This window comes from Musca domestica, unplaced genomic scaffold, assembly GCF_030504385.1.
Source record: "Musca domestica strain aabys unplaced genomic scaffold, Musca_domestica.polishedcontigs.V.1.1 1, whole genome shotgun sequence".
NCBI lineage: Eukaryota > Metazoa > Arthropoda > Insecta > Diptera > Muscidae > Musca > Musca domestica.
This window is the reverse complement of record NW_026712114.1, coordinates 12,194,313-12,209,822: the sequence shown is the minus strand read 5'-3', so window position 1 is coordinate 12,209,822 and position 15,510 is coordinate 12,194,313. Positions and strand designations below refer to the sequence as shown.

General features: G+C 36.7%; 1 protein-coding gene across 2 annotated transcripts in view; it reads left to right on the top strand.

Annotated features, from left to right (window-relative positions):
* Positions 1-15,510, top strand: part of LOC131801103 (tachykinin-like peptides receptor 99D) — a 209,650-nt gene that overhangs the window by 125,307 nt on the left and 68,833 nt on the right. For both annotated transcript variants that reach the window (XM_059119194.1, XM_059119183.1), the window contains exon 4: positions 5,988-6,139. In XM_059119194.1, the coding sequence (XP_058975177.1) occupies positions 5,988-6,139 (152 nt within the window). The remainder of the gene's footprint in view (positions 1-5,987; positions 6,140-15,510) is intronic.

Here is a 15,510-nt window from a genome sequence, read left to right as displayed (position 1 = left end):
AATCGAAGCAACTCTTCAGCTCTCTTGAGTCTATTTTCTTTCTGTTGTCGTGTAAGTTTTTGCACTTTTTGGAATTTCAATGGCTTTACCCCGAGCTTATTTTTCAATATTTGCCGAATGGAATATTGCGATATGCTCAGCACACGAGGGTTTCGATCAAGTCGCTTCTTTACTTTTTGAATCATTTCTGCTGATGTTGCTGTTTTCTTCCGTCCACTTCCTTGACGTCGGGCTACGCTACCAGTATCACGCTAATGAGCGATGGTACAAGTCACAAAAGATTTATTCACATTTAAATACTGGAGTGCTCTAACGATAGCCACTTGTGGTTTTCCAGCCAAATATAAAGAAATCACACTATCACGCTTGAATTCCATCACGAATAACCTTATTTCTGGAAAATTCCCACCGAAAAGCTTTTGTACGCTTGTAAACAATATAATGAGCTATCACTGGAATAATTTTAAAAGCTGTCAGACTAGTGGCTTGGAAATGACAGCAGCCTGAAGTTGGTTGCAGTTTTTTCATTTCACCATGTATGTGTATCTTGAGAGAAACCACAAGGTGAAGGAAATAAAAGTGAGTCGAGGCGGGCCTCCTAAACGCCTCTCATACCACCCAAACAACAACATTTAATTTATAATCAAAATAAAATATTATTGTGTCACATGGACGTTCGTTTTTGTTTGTGGTTTACGCCAAACGCTCTTCATTTTTCCCCGCTGCTGATGGTTTACAAAATGAAATTCCATCAAACTCCATTAGCCGGAAAAAGTGCACGAATATTGTGGAATAATTATTTTGTGAGTGTTTTTATTTGATTATTTTTTAATGTAACGACCTGAACGGCAGGAACGGAGGACACGCATCCATCGAAACCACAAAAACCACTGAATCTCACTAAATATCCTTCTGTATGAGTATGTACCACGAAACTGTAAACACATCAAAGTGTTGTTGTTGTTTTTTGATTTCAGTTTTTATACCCTACAACACTATGTGTTGGGGGTATTATAAGTTTGATTGGGCCAAAAATTATGTAACACCACGAAATATTGATTTCCCACATAGGAAAGTATATATGGATCTTCCTATCTCGCCGAGCTGAGTCGATCTAGCTATGTATGTCCGTCCGTCCGTCTGTCCGTCTGTCCATGTTAATTTGTAATCACTCTACAGGTCGCAATTATGGTCCGATCTTCACGAAATTTAAAATGGAGGTGGGGCTAGGGTCAGAATAGAACCCTATTTCTTTTGATGATGATCGCATAATAATTAGGGGTTGAAATGGACCAAAAACTGAAAAAATTCCTGATTTTGCACTTGCTCTATAGGTCGCAATTATAGACCAATCGATGCGGAATTTCGCATGTAGCTAGAGTTTAGGGCTGGCAAGAAGCCTACCCATTTGGGTGGTCATCGGATAATATTTAGCGGGTAAAATAGACCATATTTTTTTTGTTGAAAAAATTCAAAATTTTTCATTAAACCGCGAATATTTTAAATCCCGGCGAAATCACAAAGCCATGACAAGGTTACTTCTGATCTTTACATTGATGTTAACATCCAACAAATCGGATATATAGCAAAATATGTGCGATATATATGTCTATCAAAGAAGATATGCTTGAAAAATCTCTTATATGTCGAGAACGGCTGAACTGATTTCAACAGTTCTCATTAATTCAGACTGGCCTCTTGGCAGGAAACATAAAACGTCTAAAAAAATCGCATAAAAATATCTCTCTAAAGATGAAAATATTGATTTTGTAAAATTTTCTCATATTTTTTCAATTTTGTCATATTTTTGGCATATTTTAATTTTGAATTAAACATTTGGTAATATTTCTACAGCTAACAAAACTAAGTAGTTAAGATATCAGGATATCATATACAGATCGCATTTATGGCCCGATCCTTACGAAATTTAGCATGGAGATAAGGTGAGGGTCAGAATAAAAGCCTATTCTTTTTGGAGATGATCGCCATATATTTAGGGGTTGAAATGGACCAAAAAACTGCAAAATTGTCAGCAGGTCGTAATTGTGGGGGTTACCGGACATTGCAAGAGCCAAGCAGTTTTGGATGGCCATCCAAAAATATTCAATGTGTGAAGGAGTTTGCCAACTTTTATAGACAAAATACGAAAATGTCCATTCCAGTGACTTTTTGGAGAATTCACAAATACAGGAAAGACACACTTCTGACTATTTCGTTAACGCTGATTTCGTTACAGAATATAGTCAAATGTCTGTATCTCATATAGATGCGTTTCAGTCAAAAACCAATAATAAATGTTAATCTTTTGCCACTTCTGAGAGATTATAGGTCTTTGGGAAATATTGGTTCCAGATCTTGGAAGACCATTTAAGTGCAACATCTTCCAATAAATTGGAAATGAGCAAATTAGTTTAAGTTGCTATTATTCAAAAATTAGAGAACGAAACCTGATGGTTTTCTTTTATTATTTGTCACAATATCTTGTGGAATTCTTTCGAGTATCTCGCCTATATAAGCTGTATCGTTTATTATAGTGTTGTAGGGTATTCAACGGTCGGCCCCGCTCGACTGTAGCCTTTGCTTACTTGTTTTTTTTTATTTTTGTGCCCTGTTACGACTTTGGCGAAAGCCACGCCAACACATTCCCTTTGGAGCTCATTAAAAAATATCAAATACCACTGGTTTTGTGGTTGCGATTTTTTTTCATGCCATTAAAAAACTGTTGACATTTGAGACAGATTGGCTGCAGTGCAGAAAGTAATAAACTATTGTAGGTGGTTTTTGGTTGCTATCATTTATGAGTAGAAGAAGAGCAATATAGTCGATCTGGAGAGAGTGTCTTTAACTAACAGAGGAGATCCTTATAGCTGTCTAGCTAAGGATCGTTTAAAAGACGAAGATCGTTCATATAGACGAGCTAAAGGTCGTCTTCCATAGACGAGCTAAATATCGTCTCTATAAACGGAGCTAAAGGTCTCTTTAGACGAGCTAAAAAGGTCGTCTCTAAAGATGAGCTATAATGGTCGTCTCTATAGACGAGGTAAAGGTCGTCTTTATAGAGGAGCTGTGAAGGTCGTCTTTATAGACGTACTGTGAACCCTATAGACGGGCTATAATGGTCGTCTCTATAGACGAGCTATAAAGGTCGTCTCTATAGACGAGCTATAAAGGTCTCTCTATAGACGAGCTATAAAGGTCTTCTCTATAGACGAGCTATAAAGGCCGTCTCTATAGACGAGCTATAAAGGCCGTCTCTATAGACGAGCTATAAAGGTCGTCTCTGTAGACGAGCTAAGGGTCGTCTCTATACGCGAGCTAAAGGTCGGCTATATAGATGAGCTATAAAGGTCGTCTCTATAGACGAGCTAAAAAGGCCGTATCTATAGACGAGCTAAAATGGTCGTCTCTATATACGAGCTAAAAAGGTCGTCTTTATAGACCAGCTGTGAAGGTAGTCTTTATAGACGGGCTATAAAGGTCGTCTCTATAGACGAGCTACAAAGGTCGTCTCTATAGATGAGCTATAAAGGTCGTCTCTATAGACGCGCTATAAAGGTCGTCTCTATAGACGAGCTATAGAGGTCGTCTCTATAGACGAGCTATAGAGGTCGTCTCTATAGACGAGCTATAAAGGTCGCCTCTATAGACGAGCTATAAAGGTCGTCTCTATAGACGAGCTATAAAGGTCGCCTCTATAGACGAGCTATAAAGGTCGTCTCTGTAGACGAGCTAAGGGTCGTCTCTATAGACGAGCTAAGGGTCGTCTCTATAGACGAGCTAAGGGTCGTCTCTATAGACGAGCTAAGGGTCGTCTCTATAGACGAGCCTGTAGACCAAGAAGTCTTCATAGACAAGTTGCTGCCCAATGAGTCTTCATAGACGAGTTGGTGCCCAATGAGTTTTCATAGACGAGTTGGTGCCCAACGAGTCTTCATAGACGAGTTGGTGCCCAATGAGTCTTCATAGACGAGTTGGTGCCCAATGAGTCTTCATAGACGAGTTGGTGCCCAATGAGTTTTCATAGACGAGTTGCTGCCCAATGAGTTTTCATAGACGAGTTGCTGCCCAATGAGTCTTCATAGACGAGTTGGTGCCAAATGAGTCCCCATAGACGAGTTGGTGGCCAAGGAGTCTCCATAGACGAGTTGGTGGCCAAGGAGTCTCCATAGACGAGTTGGTGGCCAAGGAGTCTCCATAGACGAGTTGGTGGCCAAGGAGTCTCCATAGACGAGTTGGTGGCCTAGGAGTCTTCGTAGACGAGTTGGTGGCCTAGGAGTCTCCATAGACGAGTTGGTGGCCTAGGAGTCTTCGTAGACGAGTTGGTGGCCTAGGAGACTTCGTAGACGAGTTGGTGGCCTAGGAGTCTTCGTAGACGAGTTGGTGGCCTAGGAGTCTTCGTAGACGAGTTGCTGCCCAAGGAGTCTCCATAGACGAGTTGCTGCCCAAGGAGTCTCCATAGACGAGTTGCTGCCCAAGGAGTCTCCATAGACGAGTTGGTGTCCAATGAGTCTCCATAGACGAGTTGGTGGCCAAGGAGTCTCCAAAGACGAGTTGGTGCCCAGTGAGTCTTCATGGACGATTTGCTGGCCAAGGAGTCTTCATAGACGAGTTGCTGTCCAAGGAGTCTTCATAGACGAGTTGCTGCCCAAGGAGTCTTCATAGACGAGTTGCTGCCCAAGGAGTCTTCATAGACGAGTTGCTGCCCAAGGAGTCTTCATAGACGAGTTGCTGCCCAATGAGTCTTCATAGGCGAGTTGTTGTCCAAGGAGTCTTCATAGACGAGTTGGTGGCCAATGAGTCTTCATAGACGAATTGCTGCCCAATGAATCTTCATAGACGAGTTGCTGCCCAATGAGTCTTCATAGGCGAGTTGTTGTCCAATGAGTCTTCATAGGCCAGTTGTTGTCCAATGAGTCTTCATAGGCGAGTTGTTGCCCAATGAGTCTTCATAGGCGAGCACAGACATAGGTTATTTAAATGACGAGGATAAATCCATAGACGAACTAGCACATCTACCTTCAGATCGTTGCACACCTGCTCCCTGCCCCTCCTGCTTCCTTGCCTTCTAGGCTCAACTCTATGTCCTACCATTCCACTCGTCTCTGAGTCCTCGTCCGTGTAGATTCTCCCGTCAGCACAGACTTACTCGCCCTCCAGTTAATCTGAACAGACCAGAGAACAAATTTGCAAATATTTTCTTGGGAGTGGAACCTGGCTTGGCATATCTCCTTAACTTTTCGGCCCGACTCCCTTGCCCTTTAATTTATCATCAATGATTCTCTGGCAGCGTGTTACCCTATGTAGACTACCAAGCCTTTCTTCTCTACTATATACCCCCTTAAATTTTCCTGACAACAAAAAAGGAAGTTTTTCCTTATCCTTTTGTTGTGTTATTTATTCCTGTATTTCCAACTAACTTCAATTCCAAACTAAATCCTCCAATGAATCATATACATTATTCTTTTAGTTAACTTTTAAAGAGAAACATAAATATTTAAGAAGATTATTGACAGAAATGGCGACTTTCATCTGAAGTTCATTCGGTGTTATGTTTTTTTTTTTTGAGAGAGAGAGAGAAGGTTTCATTATAACTTTATCTTTTGAGTTAGGTCATTGTGTAAATATAAAGGCGACTATTCGAGGTATCGTTCGCAATTGAAATGAATAATTTATTAAGCTGGATAACATTTTGTAATTTTTTTTTTGGTTTGTGATATTGGCCCTGTGGAAGAATTATGCAAAAGAAGGAATAAACAATTTACCTTTTCTTTGCTTTATTCAATTTCTTCACACACCAGAAGTACGAAATGGATTATCTTCTCTTTTGCAAGGACTTTGAAGTAATTCTTTGTGTAATTTTATTTGTGCATACTTTTGTGTTTTGCATTTCATGTTTTGTCGCTACATGTGTCTCCTCTTTGTGCACTGCCATAATACATTGTTGTTTATTTGCGAGTCTATTTTTTTATTCTTCTTTGTACTTGCAGTGACATTTCCTTCATATTGCCATGGTGGCGCCAGGTCCTGTGGAGCATCCTGTACGGTGTTATGGTCATTGTGGCGACTGGTGGCAACTTAATCGTTGTATGGATTGTCATAACAACAAAACGGATGAGAACTGTAACCAATTACTTTATAGGTAAGTTATTTGAATGTGTGTGTGTGTGTGGGTTGGGGGGATGCGAGTAGTTCATCAAATTTTCAATCTTGTATTTCAGGCAATTTAGATATGTATGTCATATTCCTGGTAAATATTCGTTACTTTTTCGTTTGAACTTTCTGTCACCCTCAAGTTTCTAATTGCTTTAGGAATTTATGGATAATTGTTTTCCTCTCTCTCTCCCCCTCTTTTTCTAATGTTTCTAAATTCAACTCAATGGATATCTTTTGTGGTATATCCTTTGAACTTGTTTTTTTTTTCTTCGATTTGACCATCAATCATCAATTGTTGTCGTTCAAACTTATACGGAAAATCTATTTTTATTATTTCGTTTACATTTTCTTTGACTATATTCTAAATTTTCAAAGGGAAGACTGTTTTCGTGGGATTAATAGAGCCAGCAATGTGGATTTTTTAAACAATATTTTCACAGGACTCTCAAAGCCACAAACGTGGATTTTTTAAACAATATTTTCACAGGACTCTCATAGCCATAAAAGTGGATTTTTATACCCTACAACACTATGTGTTGGGGGTATTATAAGTTTGATTGGGCCAAAAATTATGTAACACCACGAAATATTGATTTCCCACATAGGAAAGTATATATGGATCTTCCTATCTCGCCGAGCTGAGTCGATCTAGCTATGTATGTCCGTCCGTCCGTCTGTCCGTCTGTCCGTCTGTCCATGTTAATTTGTAATCACTCTACAGGTCGCAATTATGGTCCGATCTTCACGAAATTTAAAATGGAGGTGGGGCTAGGGTCAGAATAGAACCCTATTTCTTTTGATGATGATCGCATAATAATTAGGGGTTGAAATGGACCAAAAACTGAAAAAATTCCTGATTTTGCACTTGCTCTATAGGTCGCAATTATAGACCAATCGATGCGGAATTTCGCATGTAGCTAGAGTTTAGGGCTGGCAAGAAGCCTACCCATTTGGGTGGTCATCGGATAATATTTAGCGGGTAAAATAGACCATATCTTTTTTGTTGAAAAATTCAAAATTTTTCATTAAACCGCGAATATTTTAAATCCCGGCGAAATCACAAAGCCATGACAAGGTTACTTCTGATCTTTACATTGATGTTAACATCCAACAAATCGGATATATAGCAAAATATGTGCGATATATATGTCTATCAAAGAAGATATGCTTGAAAAATCTCTTATATGTCGAGAACGGCTGAACTGATTTCAACAGTTCTCATTAATTCAGAATGGCCTCTTGGCAGGAAACATAAAACGTCTAAAAAAATCGCATAAAAATATCTCTCTAAAGATGAAAATATTGATTTTGTAAAATTTTCTCATATTTTTTCAATTTTGTCATATTTTTGGCATATTTTAATTTTGAATTAAACATTTGGTAATATTTCTACAGCTAACAAAACTAAGTAGTTAAGATATCAGGATATCATATACAGATCGCATTTATGGCCCGATCCTTACGAAATTTAGCATGGAGATAAGATGAGGGTCAGAATAAAAGCCTATTCTTTTTGGAGATGATCGCCATATATTTAGGGGTTGAAATGGACCAAAAAACTGCAAAATTGTCAGCAGGTCGTAATTGTGGGGGTTACCGGACATTGCAAGAGCCAAGCAGTTTTGGATGGCCATCCAAAAATATTCAATGTGTGAAGGAGTTTGCCAACTTTTATAGACAAAATACGAAAATGTCCATTCCAGTGACTTTTTGGAGAATTCACAAATACAGGAAAGACACACTTCTGACTATTTCGTTAACGCTGATTTCGTTACAGAATATAGTCAAATGTCTGTATCTCATATAGATGCGTTTCAGTCAAAAACCAATAATAAATGTTAATCTTTTGCCACTTCTGAGAGATTATAGGTCTTTGGGAAATATTGGTTCCAGATCTTGGAAGACCATTTAAGTGCAACATCTTCCAATAAATTGGAAATGAGCAAATTAGTTTAAGTTGCTATTATTCAAAAATTAGAGAACGAAACCTGATGGTTTTCTTTTATTATTTGTCACAATATCTTGTGGAATTCTTTCGAGTATCTCGCCTATATAAGCTGTATCGTTTATTATAGTGTTGTAGGGTATTCAACGGTCGGCCCCGCTCGGCTGTAGCCTTTGCTTACTTGTTAAAGAATATTTTCACAAGACTCTCAAAGCCCTAAATGTGGATTTTTTAAAGAATATTTTCATAAACGTGGATTTGTTAAAGAATATTTTCACAGGACTCTCAAAGCCATAAACGTGGATTTTTTTAACGAATATTTACACAGGACTCTCAAAGCCATGAACGTGGATTTTTAAAGAATATTTTCACAGGACTCTCAAAACCATAAACGCGGATTTTTTAAAGAACATTTTCACAGGACTCTCGTAGCTATAAACGGGTATTTTTTAAAGAATATTTTCACAGGACTCTCAAAGCCATAAGCGTGGATTTTTGAAAGAATATTTTCACACGACCCTCAAAGCCATAAACGTGGATTTTTTAAAGAATATTTTCACACGACCCTCAAAGCCATAAACGTGGATTTTTGAAAGAATATTTTCACACGACCCCCAAAGCCATAAACGTGGATTTTTTAAAGAATATTTTCACAGGACTCTCAAAGCCATAAACGTGGATTTTTTAAAGAATATTTTCACAGGACTCTCAAAGCCATAAACGTGGATTTTTTTAAACAATATTTTCACAGGACTCTCAAAGCCATAAACATGGAATTTTATAGAAAACTTTCATATGGCTCTCAAAGCCAAAAAGGTGGATTTTTTATAGAAAACTTTCGTATAACTCTCAAAGCCAAAAACGTGGATTTTTTAAATAATATTTTCACAGGACTCTCAAAACCATAAACGTGGATTTTTTAAAGAATATTTTCACAGGACTCTTAAAGCCAATAAGTTGGATTTTTTAAAAAATATTTTCACAGGACTCTCAAAGCCATAAACGTCGATTTTTAAAGAATATTTACAAAGACCTATCAAGGGCATCAATGTGGAATTTTTAAAGAATATTTTCACTGGACTTTCAAAGTTATAAACGTGGATTTTTTAAAGAATATTTTTACAGGACTCTCAAAGCCATAAACGTGGATTTTTTAAAGAATATTTTCACTGGACTTTGAAAGCCATAAACGAGGATTTTTTAAGGCCATTAACTCTCTCAAGGCCATTAACGAGGATTTTTTAAAGAATATTTTCACTGGCATCTCAAAGCCTTAAACGTTGATTTTTTTAAAGAATATTTTCACAGGACTCTTAAAACCATAAACGTGGATATTTTAAGGAATATTTTCACAGGACTCTTAAAGCCATAAACGTGGATTTTTAAACAATATTTTCACAGGACTCTCAAATCCATAAACGTGGAATTTTAAACAATATTTTCACAGGACTCTCAAAGCCATAAACATGGATTTTATAAACAATATTTTCACAAGACTCTCAAAGCCATAAACGTGGATTTTTTAGAAAACATTTTCACAGGACTCTCAAAGCCATAAACGTGGATTTTTTAGAAAACATTTTCACAGGACTCTCAAAGCCATAAACGTGGATTTTTTAAATAATATTTTTAAAGACCTGTTTAGGGCATCGACGTGGATTTTTTAAAAAATATTTTCACAGGACTCTTAAAGCGATAAATGTGGATTTTTTAAAGAATATTTTCACAGGACTCTTAAAGCGATAAACGTGGATTTTTTAAAGAATATTTTCAAAGGACTCTCAAAGTCATAAACTTTTCACAGGACTCTAAAAATTTTTTCACTGGACTCCTAAAGCCATAAACTTGGATTTTTTCAAAAATATTTTTACAGAACACTCAAAGCCATAAATGTGGATTTTTTTCGAAAATAGGAATATTTGTCAAGGACTTGAATTTTTAAAGAAATTTTCACGAATATTTGTCAAGGACGAGGATTTTTTAAGAAAAAAATTTCACGTTTAATTTCAGGAATATATTTCAAGGACGTGGATTTTGAAAGAAATTTTTCACGAATATTTATCAAGGACTAGGATTTTTTAAGAATATTTTCAGGAATGTTTGTCATGGACGTGGATTTTATTATATTTTTCAGGAGTATTTATCAAGGACCAACAAAGTAGATTTTTAAGAACATTTTTATAGGAACAAAGCAACATGGATGGCTTTTTGAGCATATTTTCGAAAAACATCAATGTGGATATTTTTATAATATTTTTCAAGGATCGCCAATAACGAGTTTTGGTTTTTTTTTAAAGATCAACGTGGATTTTAGCACACATTTTAAGGACCATTTTCAAAGACAATAAACGTTGTTCCTTAGAAATCTTTTTCCAGGATCGATGTAGATTTTTAGGAATATTTCACAGCCGAGCTATATACGTGGATTTTATAGGAATATTTTTAAAGGATTTGGAACAATCAACCTGAATTTTTTGACATTTTTTCAAAGGAACAGTAACGTGCTTTATTTATAAAAATGTCAAGTATAAATAACTTTCTCTCTGACAGCTGAAACGAAGTGTTTTTACATAGGAGCTTCTAAGCCAGAGAGTCTAAATCAACCTACCGAAGCGCCAGAGAATCTCAACAGACGAAATTAAGGGTCAGGAAGTTTCTATTGACTATATTTTTACAGGACTTTCAAAGCCATAAACATGGATTTTTTAAAGAATATTTGGAAACACATATTAAGGGCATCGACGTGTACTTTTTAAAGAATATTTACAAACACTTATTAAGGGCATCGACGTGGATTTTTAAAGAATATTTTCACAGGACTCTCAAAGCCATAAACGTGGATTTTTTAAAGAATATTTTCACACGACTCTCAAAACCATAAACGTGGATTTTTTAAAGAAAATTTTCACAGGACTCTCAAAGCCACAAACGTGGATTTTTTAAAGAAAATTTTCACAGGACTCTCAAAGCCACAAACGTGGATTTTTTAAAGAATATTTTCACACGACTCTCAAAGCCATAAACGTGGATGTTTTAAACAATATTTTCACACGTCTCTCAAAGCCATAAACGTGGATGTTTTAAACAATATTTTCACGCGTCTCTCAAAGCCATAAACGTGGATTTTTTAAGTCTGACAGCTGAAACGAAGTGTCTTTCCATAGGAGCTTCTAAGCCAGAGAGTCTAAATCAACCTACCGAAGAATCTCAATAGACGAAATTAAGGGCCAGGAAGTGAGTCTCCATAGCTGAAGTTGAAAAAGTTTCTATTGACGAGCTTAACTATTAAATCTCTATTATTTTTAAGGGCAAAACAACGTGGCTTTTATTAAAAGTAATTTTTAAGGACCAAAACAAAGTGGATAAAATGGGCTGGGCCTAAAATAGTATTATCTTCTCGACTTCAAATTAATTCACAAAATAATGACCACCTCTCATACGTTTATAGATATATACAAGACTTGTTGTCCCCAAGTGCAAACATGACTAATGAAATTTACAAATTTAACACATCAATTTGTAGCGCCATACCATTCATTCTAATTTTAGTATCCCAATTACACGGTAACATCCAGCAATTCAATGGAATCACACATTTGCTTCATCGAATTAAATACATTCGTTCATTTGGATCTGCAAATAGACTCATTTTAAATGGAATCCAAAATTATATCAGCACACACATTTTCGGTGGTTTTGGTAAATATTGAAACGAAACCAAAAATGATTTTGTAAACAAACTAGAAAGAAAACAAAACAAGACACACACACACACGCATGTAGCCAATGTAAACAACTTGGGAGTTCAATTTGCATTTGTCGACACAACAACATCACAAAAAAAAACTGAATTCTCAACCAACGCAAAGACATAAAAAAACTGAAATAACAGATGTGTTTCAACTTGAATGACTTAGTCACATAGTGGAAGAATGAGTTCTCTTTTCTGATGACATTCCATCATGTGAAACTCGACAGGGTGTGAATAATAACAAATATGGGACTATAACAAGAAATACAACACGAAGAGTACAATAAGCGTAATGAAATCTTTATCTGCTTTATATTCATGGCATTCAGCAATATTCCAATTGGATTTGGAACAGAACAATTCGCACAAGGTTCGTTAAGGAAAGAATTTCCATAAACTAGAATCGATAGGGGATCTTAATAGGCGGTCTAAAGGACGAGGAAGGCTGTATATATAGGGATAGGCAAAGGAGTCTACATGGACCTGATGGAGGAGTGGGCGAAAGAATCTATGTTGACGAGCTGAGAGGCGAGAGTTTTTAGGGGCAACCCGCTACTCCAGAGAGTCTCTATTCATTATTTTTCCGTCAAGTCGTAAAATAGAGAGTGTTAATGAGTATTTTTAAACAAGCCACAACATGTTTTTATACTCTCAGCCATATGGCTACAGAGGATATATATATCATTTGATACGGTCAAAACGTGCCTAGTCGAAATAACGGTCTTTTTGGACCAAATCCGTTTCAGAACATTTGGAGTCGATCTACCGATGTCCGTCCGTCCGTCTGTCTGTCTGGCTGGCTGGTGCGCACGATAACTATTGAAGGGAGTATCCGATTTGATCCAAACTTGGTACATCGTAATATTTTTGTCAAACTTAGATCGAGTTCGGAGATGGGCAATATAGGTCCACTCCTTCTGGTACCTCCCACACAAAATGTCAAAATTTTCAATGAAAATAATTTATTGCACAGAAAGAGAAAGGATAATCCGATTTTGCTGGAACTTTGCGAATCCTAATATTTTCATCAGTGCTAGGTCATGTGCGAAAATGGATAATATCGGTCCACTCCATCAGGGACCTCCCCCACAAAGGGTCAAAATTTTGGATAATTAAACTCTTATAAAGTCCGATAGTCTTCAAATTTCACACATCCCAATAATTTTATTAGTCCAAGGTCTGGTGCGAAAATGGAATGTATCGGCCCACTCCTTCGGGTACCTCCCCCACAAAAGGTCGAAATTTTCAAAAAATATTTTTTGCACAAATAAAGAAACGATAATCCGATTTTGCTCGAACTTTATAAATCATAATATTTTCATCAGTGCTAGGTCATGTGCAATAATGGATAATATCGGTCCACTCCATCAGGGACCTCCCCCACAAAGGGTCAACATTTTGAATAATTACAACTCTCATAAAATGTGATGTAAGAGTCCGATTTGTACCTCCCCCACAAAGCGTCAACATTTTGAATTATTATAACTCTTATAAAATGTGATGTAAGGATCCGAACGTCTTCAAATTTTACACATTCCAATATTTTTATTAACCCAAGATCTGGTGTTAAAATGGAATGTATGGGTCCACTCCTTCTGGTACCTCCCCACAAAGTGTCGAAATTTGGAATACCCATGAAGCTCATAAAACGCCAAATTAACATCCGATTCCATTTAGACTTGGCATATCTCAACATTTCTATCAACACAATATCTGTTATATATCTGTTATAGATCGAACCATTTCTTCTCCCCCATACATAGGGTTCAAGATTTTGAAAAACGAACGCCCAAATAATGCGAAATAAAAATCCAACTCTCTTCAAATTTCACACATACAAATATTTTTGCTAACACAAGATCGGTTGTGAAGTTGATATATATCTGCCAACCCCTTCTGGGGTCACAATTTTCAATAATTTTATCTGTCATAATTTTCGAAACAATTTAGCAATTCTTTACTACTTGCTATTCTCAAATATTTCTCTAAATAAGAAGCCTGATATGAACATGAAATTTATCGGAATTTATGATTTCGCATAAAATTGGACATAAATATCCTTTCTTTTATTGTTGCCAATATATTTCGCTCATTATTTTTTATTTGTATCAGATGAAGTATAAAAGTGGAATATTTCGGTAGACTCTATCTTGTACATCACGCACATTTTAACATTTTCTAAAAATTATTACATATCTCATATATAGTGAAGGAGTTAGTCGATATAATCCATACCAGGAACGTCGGAATATTTATATCATATTCTGGGGTCCGATACGAAATAGACAATATTGGCCCATTCCTTCGGAACCTGCTCCATAGAGGGTAAAACGTTTGAATAATTGTAACACTAGTCAAATTATATTTAAATAATCGAACACAGGCTGAGTGTAAATATCTGTCGGCAATGCCGACCGATACATTTTAACTTGTTTTAATATTTCTTCAAGAATCCAAACAACGAAAATTTATTTGAAGACTATTTTGGAATGGGTTGAAGAAGAACATGGGTTATTTAAAGAATATCCTTTAAGGAGACAAATGAAGTTGGATTACTTGAAAACAATTTTTAGGTAGATTATAGAGAGATAAACGATTTAGGATAACTTGAGCGTTTTAATACTCTCCACCATTCTATGGAGGTTATGTAAGCTTTTTCATTCCGTTTGTAAGTCCTCGAAATATTTATAATACACCCAACAAAGTATATATATTCTGGATCAGCGTAAAATTCTAAGACGATTTAGCGATGTCCGTCTGTCTGTCTTTTGTAGTCACGCTATTTTCCCAACATATTGAGATAGAAGGCTAAAATTTTGCACACATGCGTATTTTACCATTAGGCAGGATAAGTTCGGCCATGTCGGTTCACGTTTCCATATAGCCCGCGTATAAGGGTACCTTGCGATATTCAGTATTTTGACGATTTTAGTTACATTATTATTGTTTCTTATTTCGTATTCGAAGTTTGTAATGGGTACTACAACCTATGCCAAAGAATTTCGTATGCAGGTTCAAGTCTTTGTATAGTCTCCATACAGGGTGAGATGAAAAGACTGCTGGCATTTCTAACCCACTCCTCCGACAGCTGTTAAAATTATTCCAGTGACAGCTCATTATATAATTTGCAAGCGTACAAAAGCATTTTGGTGAGAATTTTCCAGAAAAAAAAGTTATCCGTGATGGAACTCAAGCGTGATAGTTTGATTTCTTTATATTTGGCTGGAAAACCACACTCCAGCATTTAAGTGTTTGTGTCCGAAAAATGGCTCATGAGCCGAACATATATCAATGTTCCATTCGGCAAATATTGAAAAATGGGCTCGGGGTAAAACTATTGAAATTCCCAAAAGTGCCAGAACTTACACCGTAACAGAAAGAAAATAGACTCAAAAGAGCTAAAGAGTTGCTTAGCTTGGCCGAAAGTGGTTAACTGCCGAATTTGGTTTCCTCCGATGAGAAAACGTTCGTTGTCCAGAGTTTGTAAACAAACAAAATGATCGTGTTTACTAGCCAAAGAGATCAGCTTAAAATGTGCACCTTCGGTTGGCCACCAGAACTCAAGGGCCGTCCATGGTGATGGGGTAGACCGCCATAACAGCCGATTGTCGCTCTCAGCTCATATTAATCGACCGTGGCATCAGAATAAATGCCGTATACT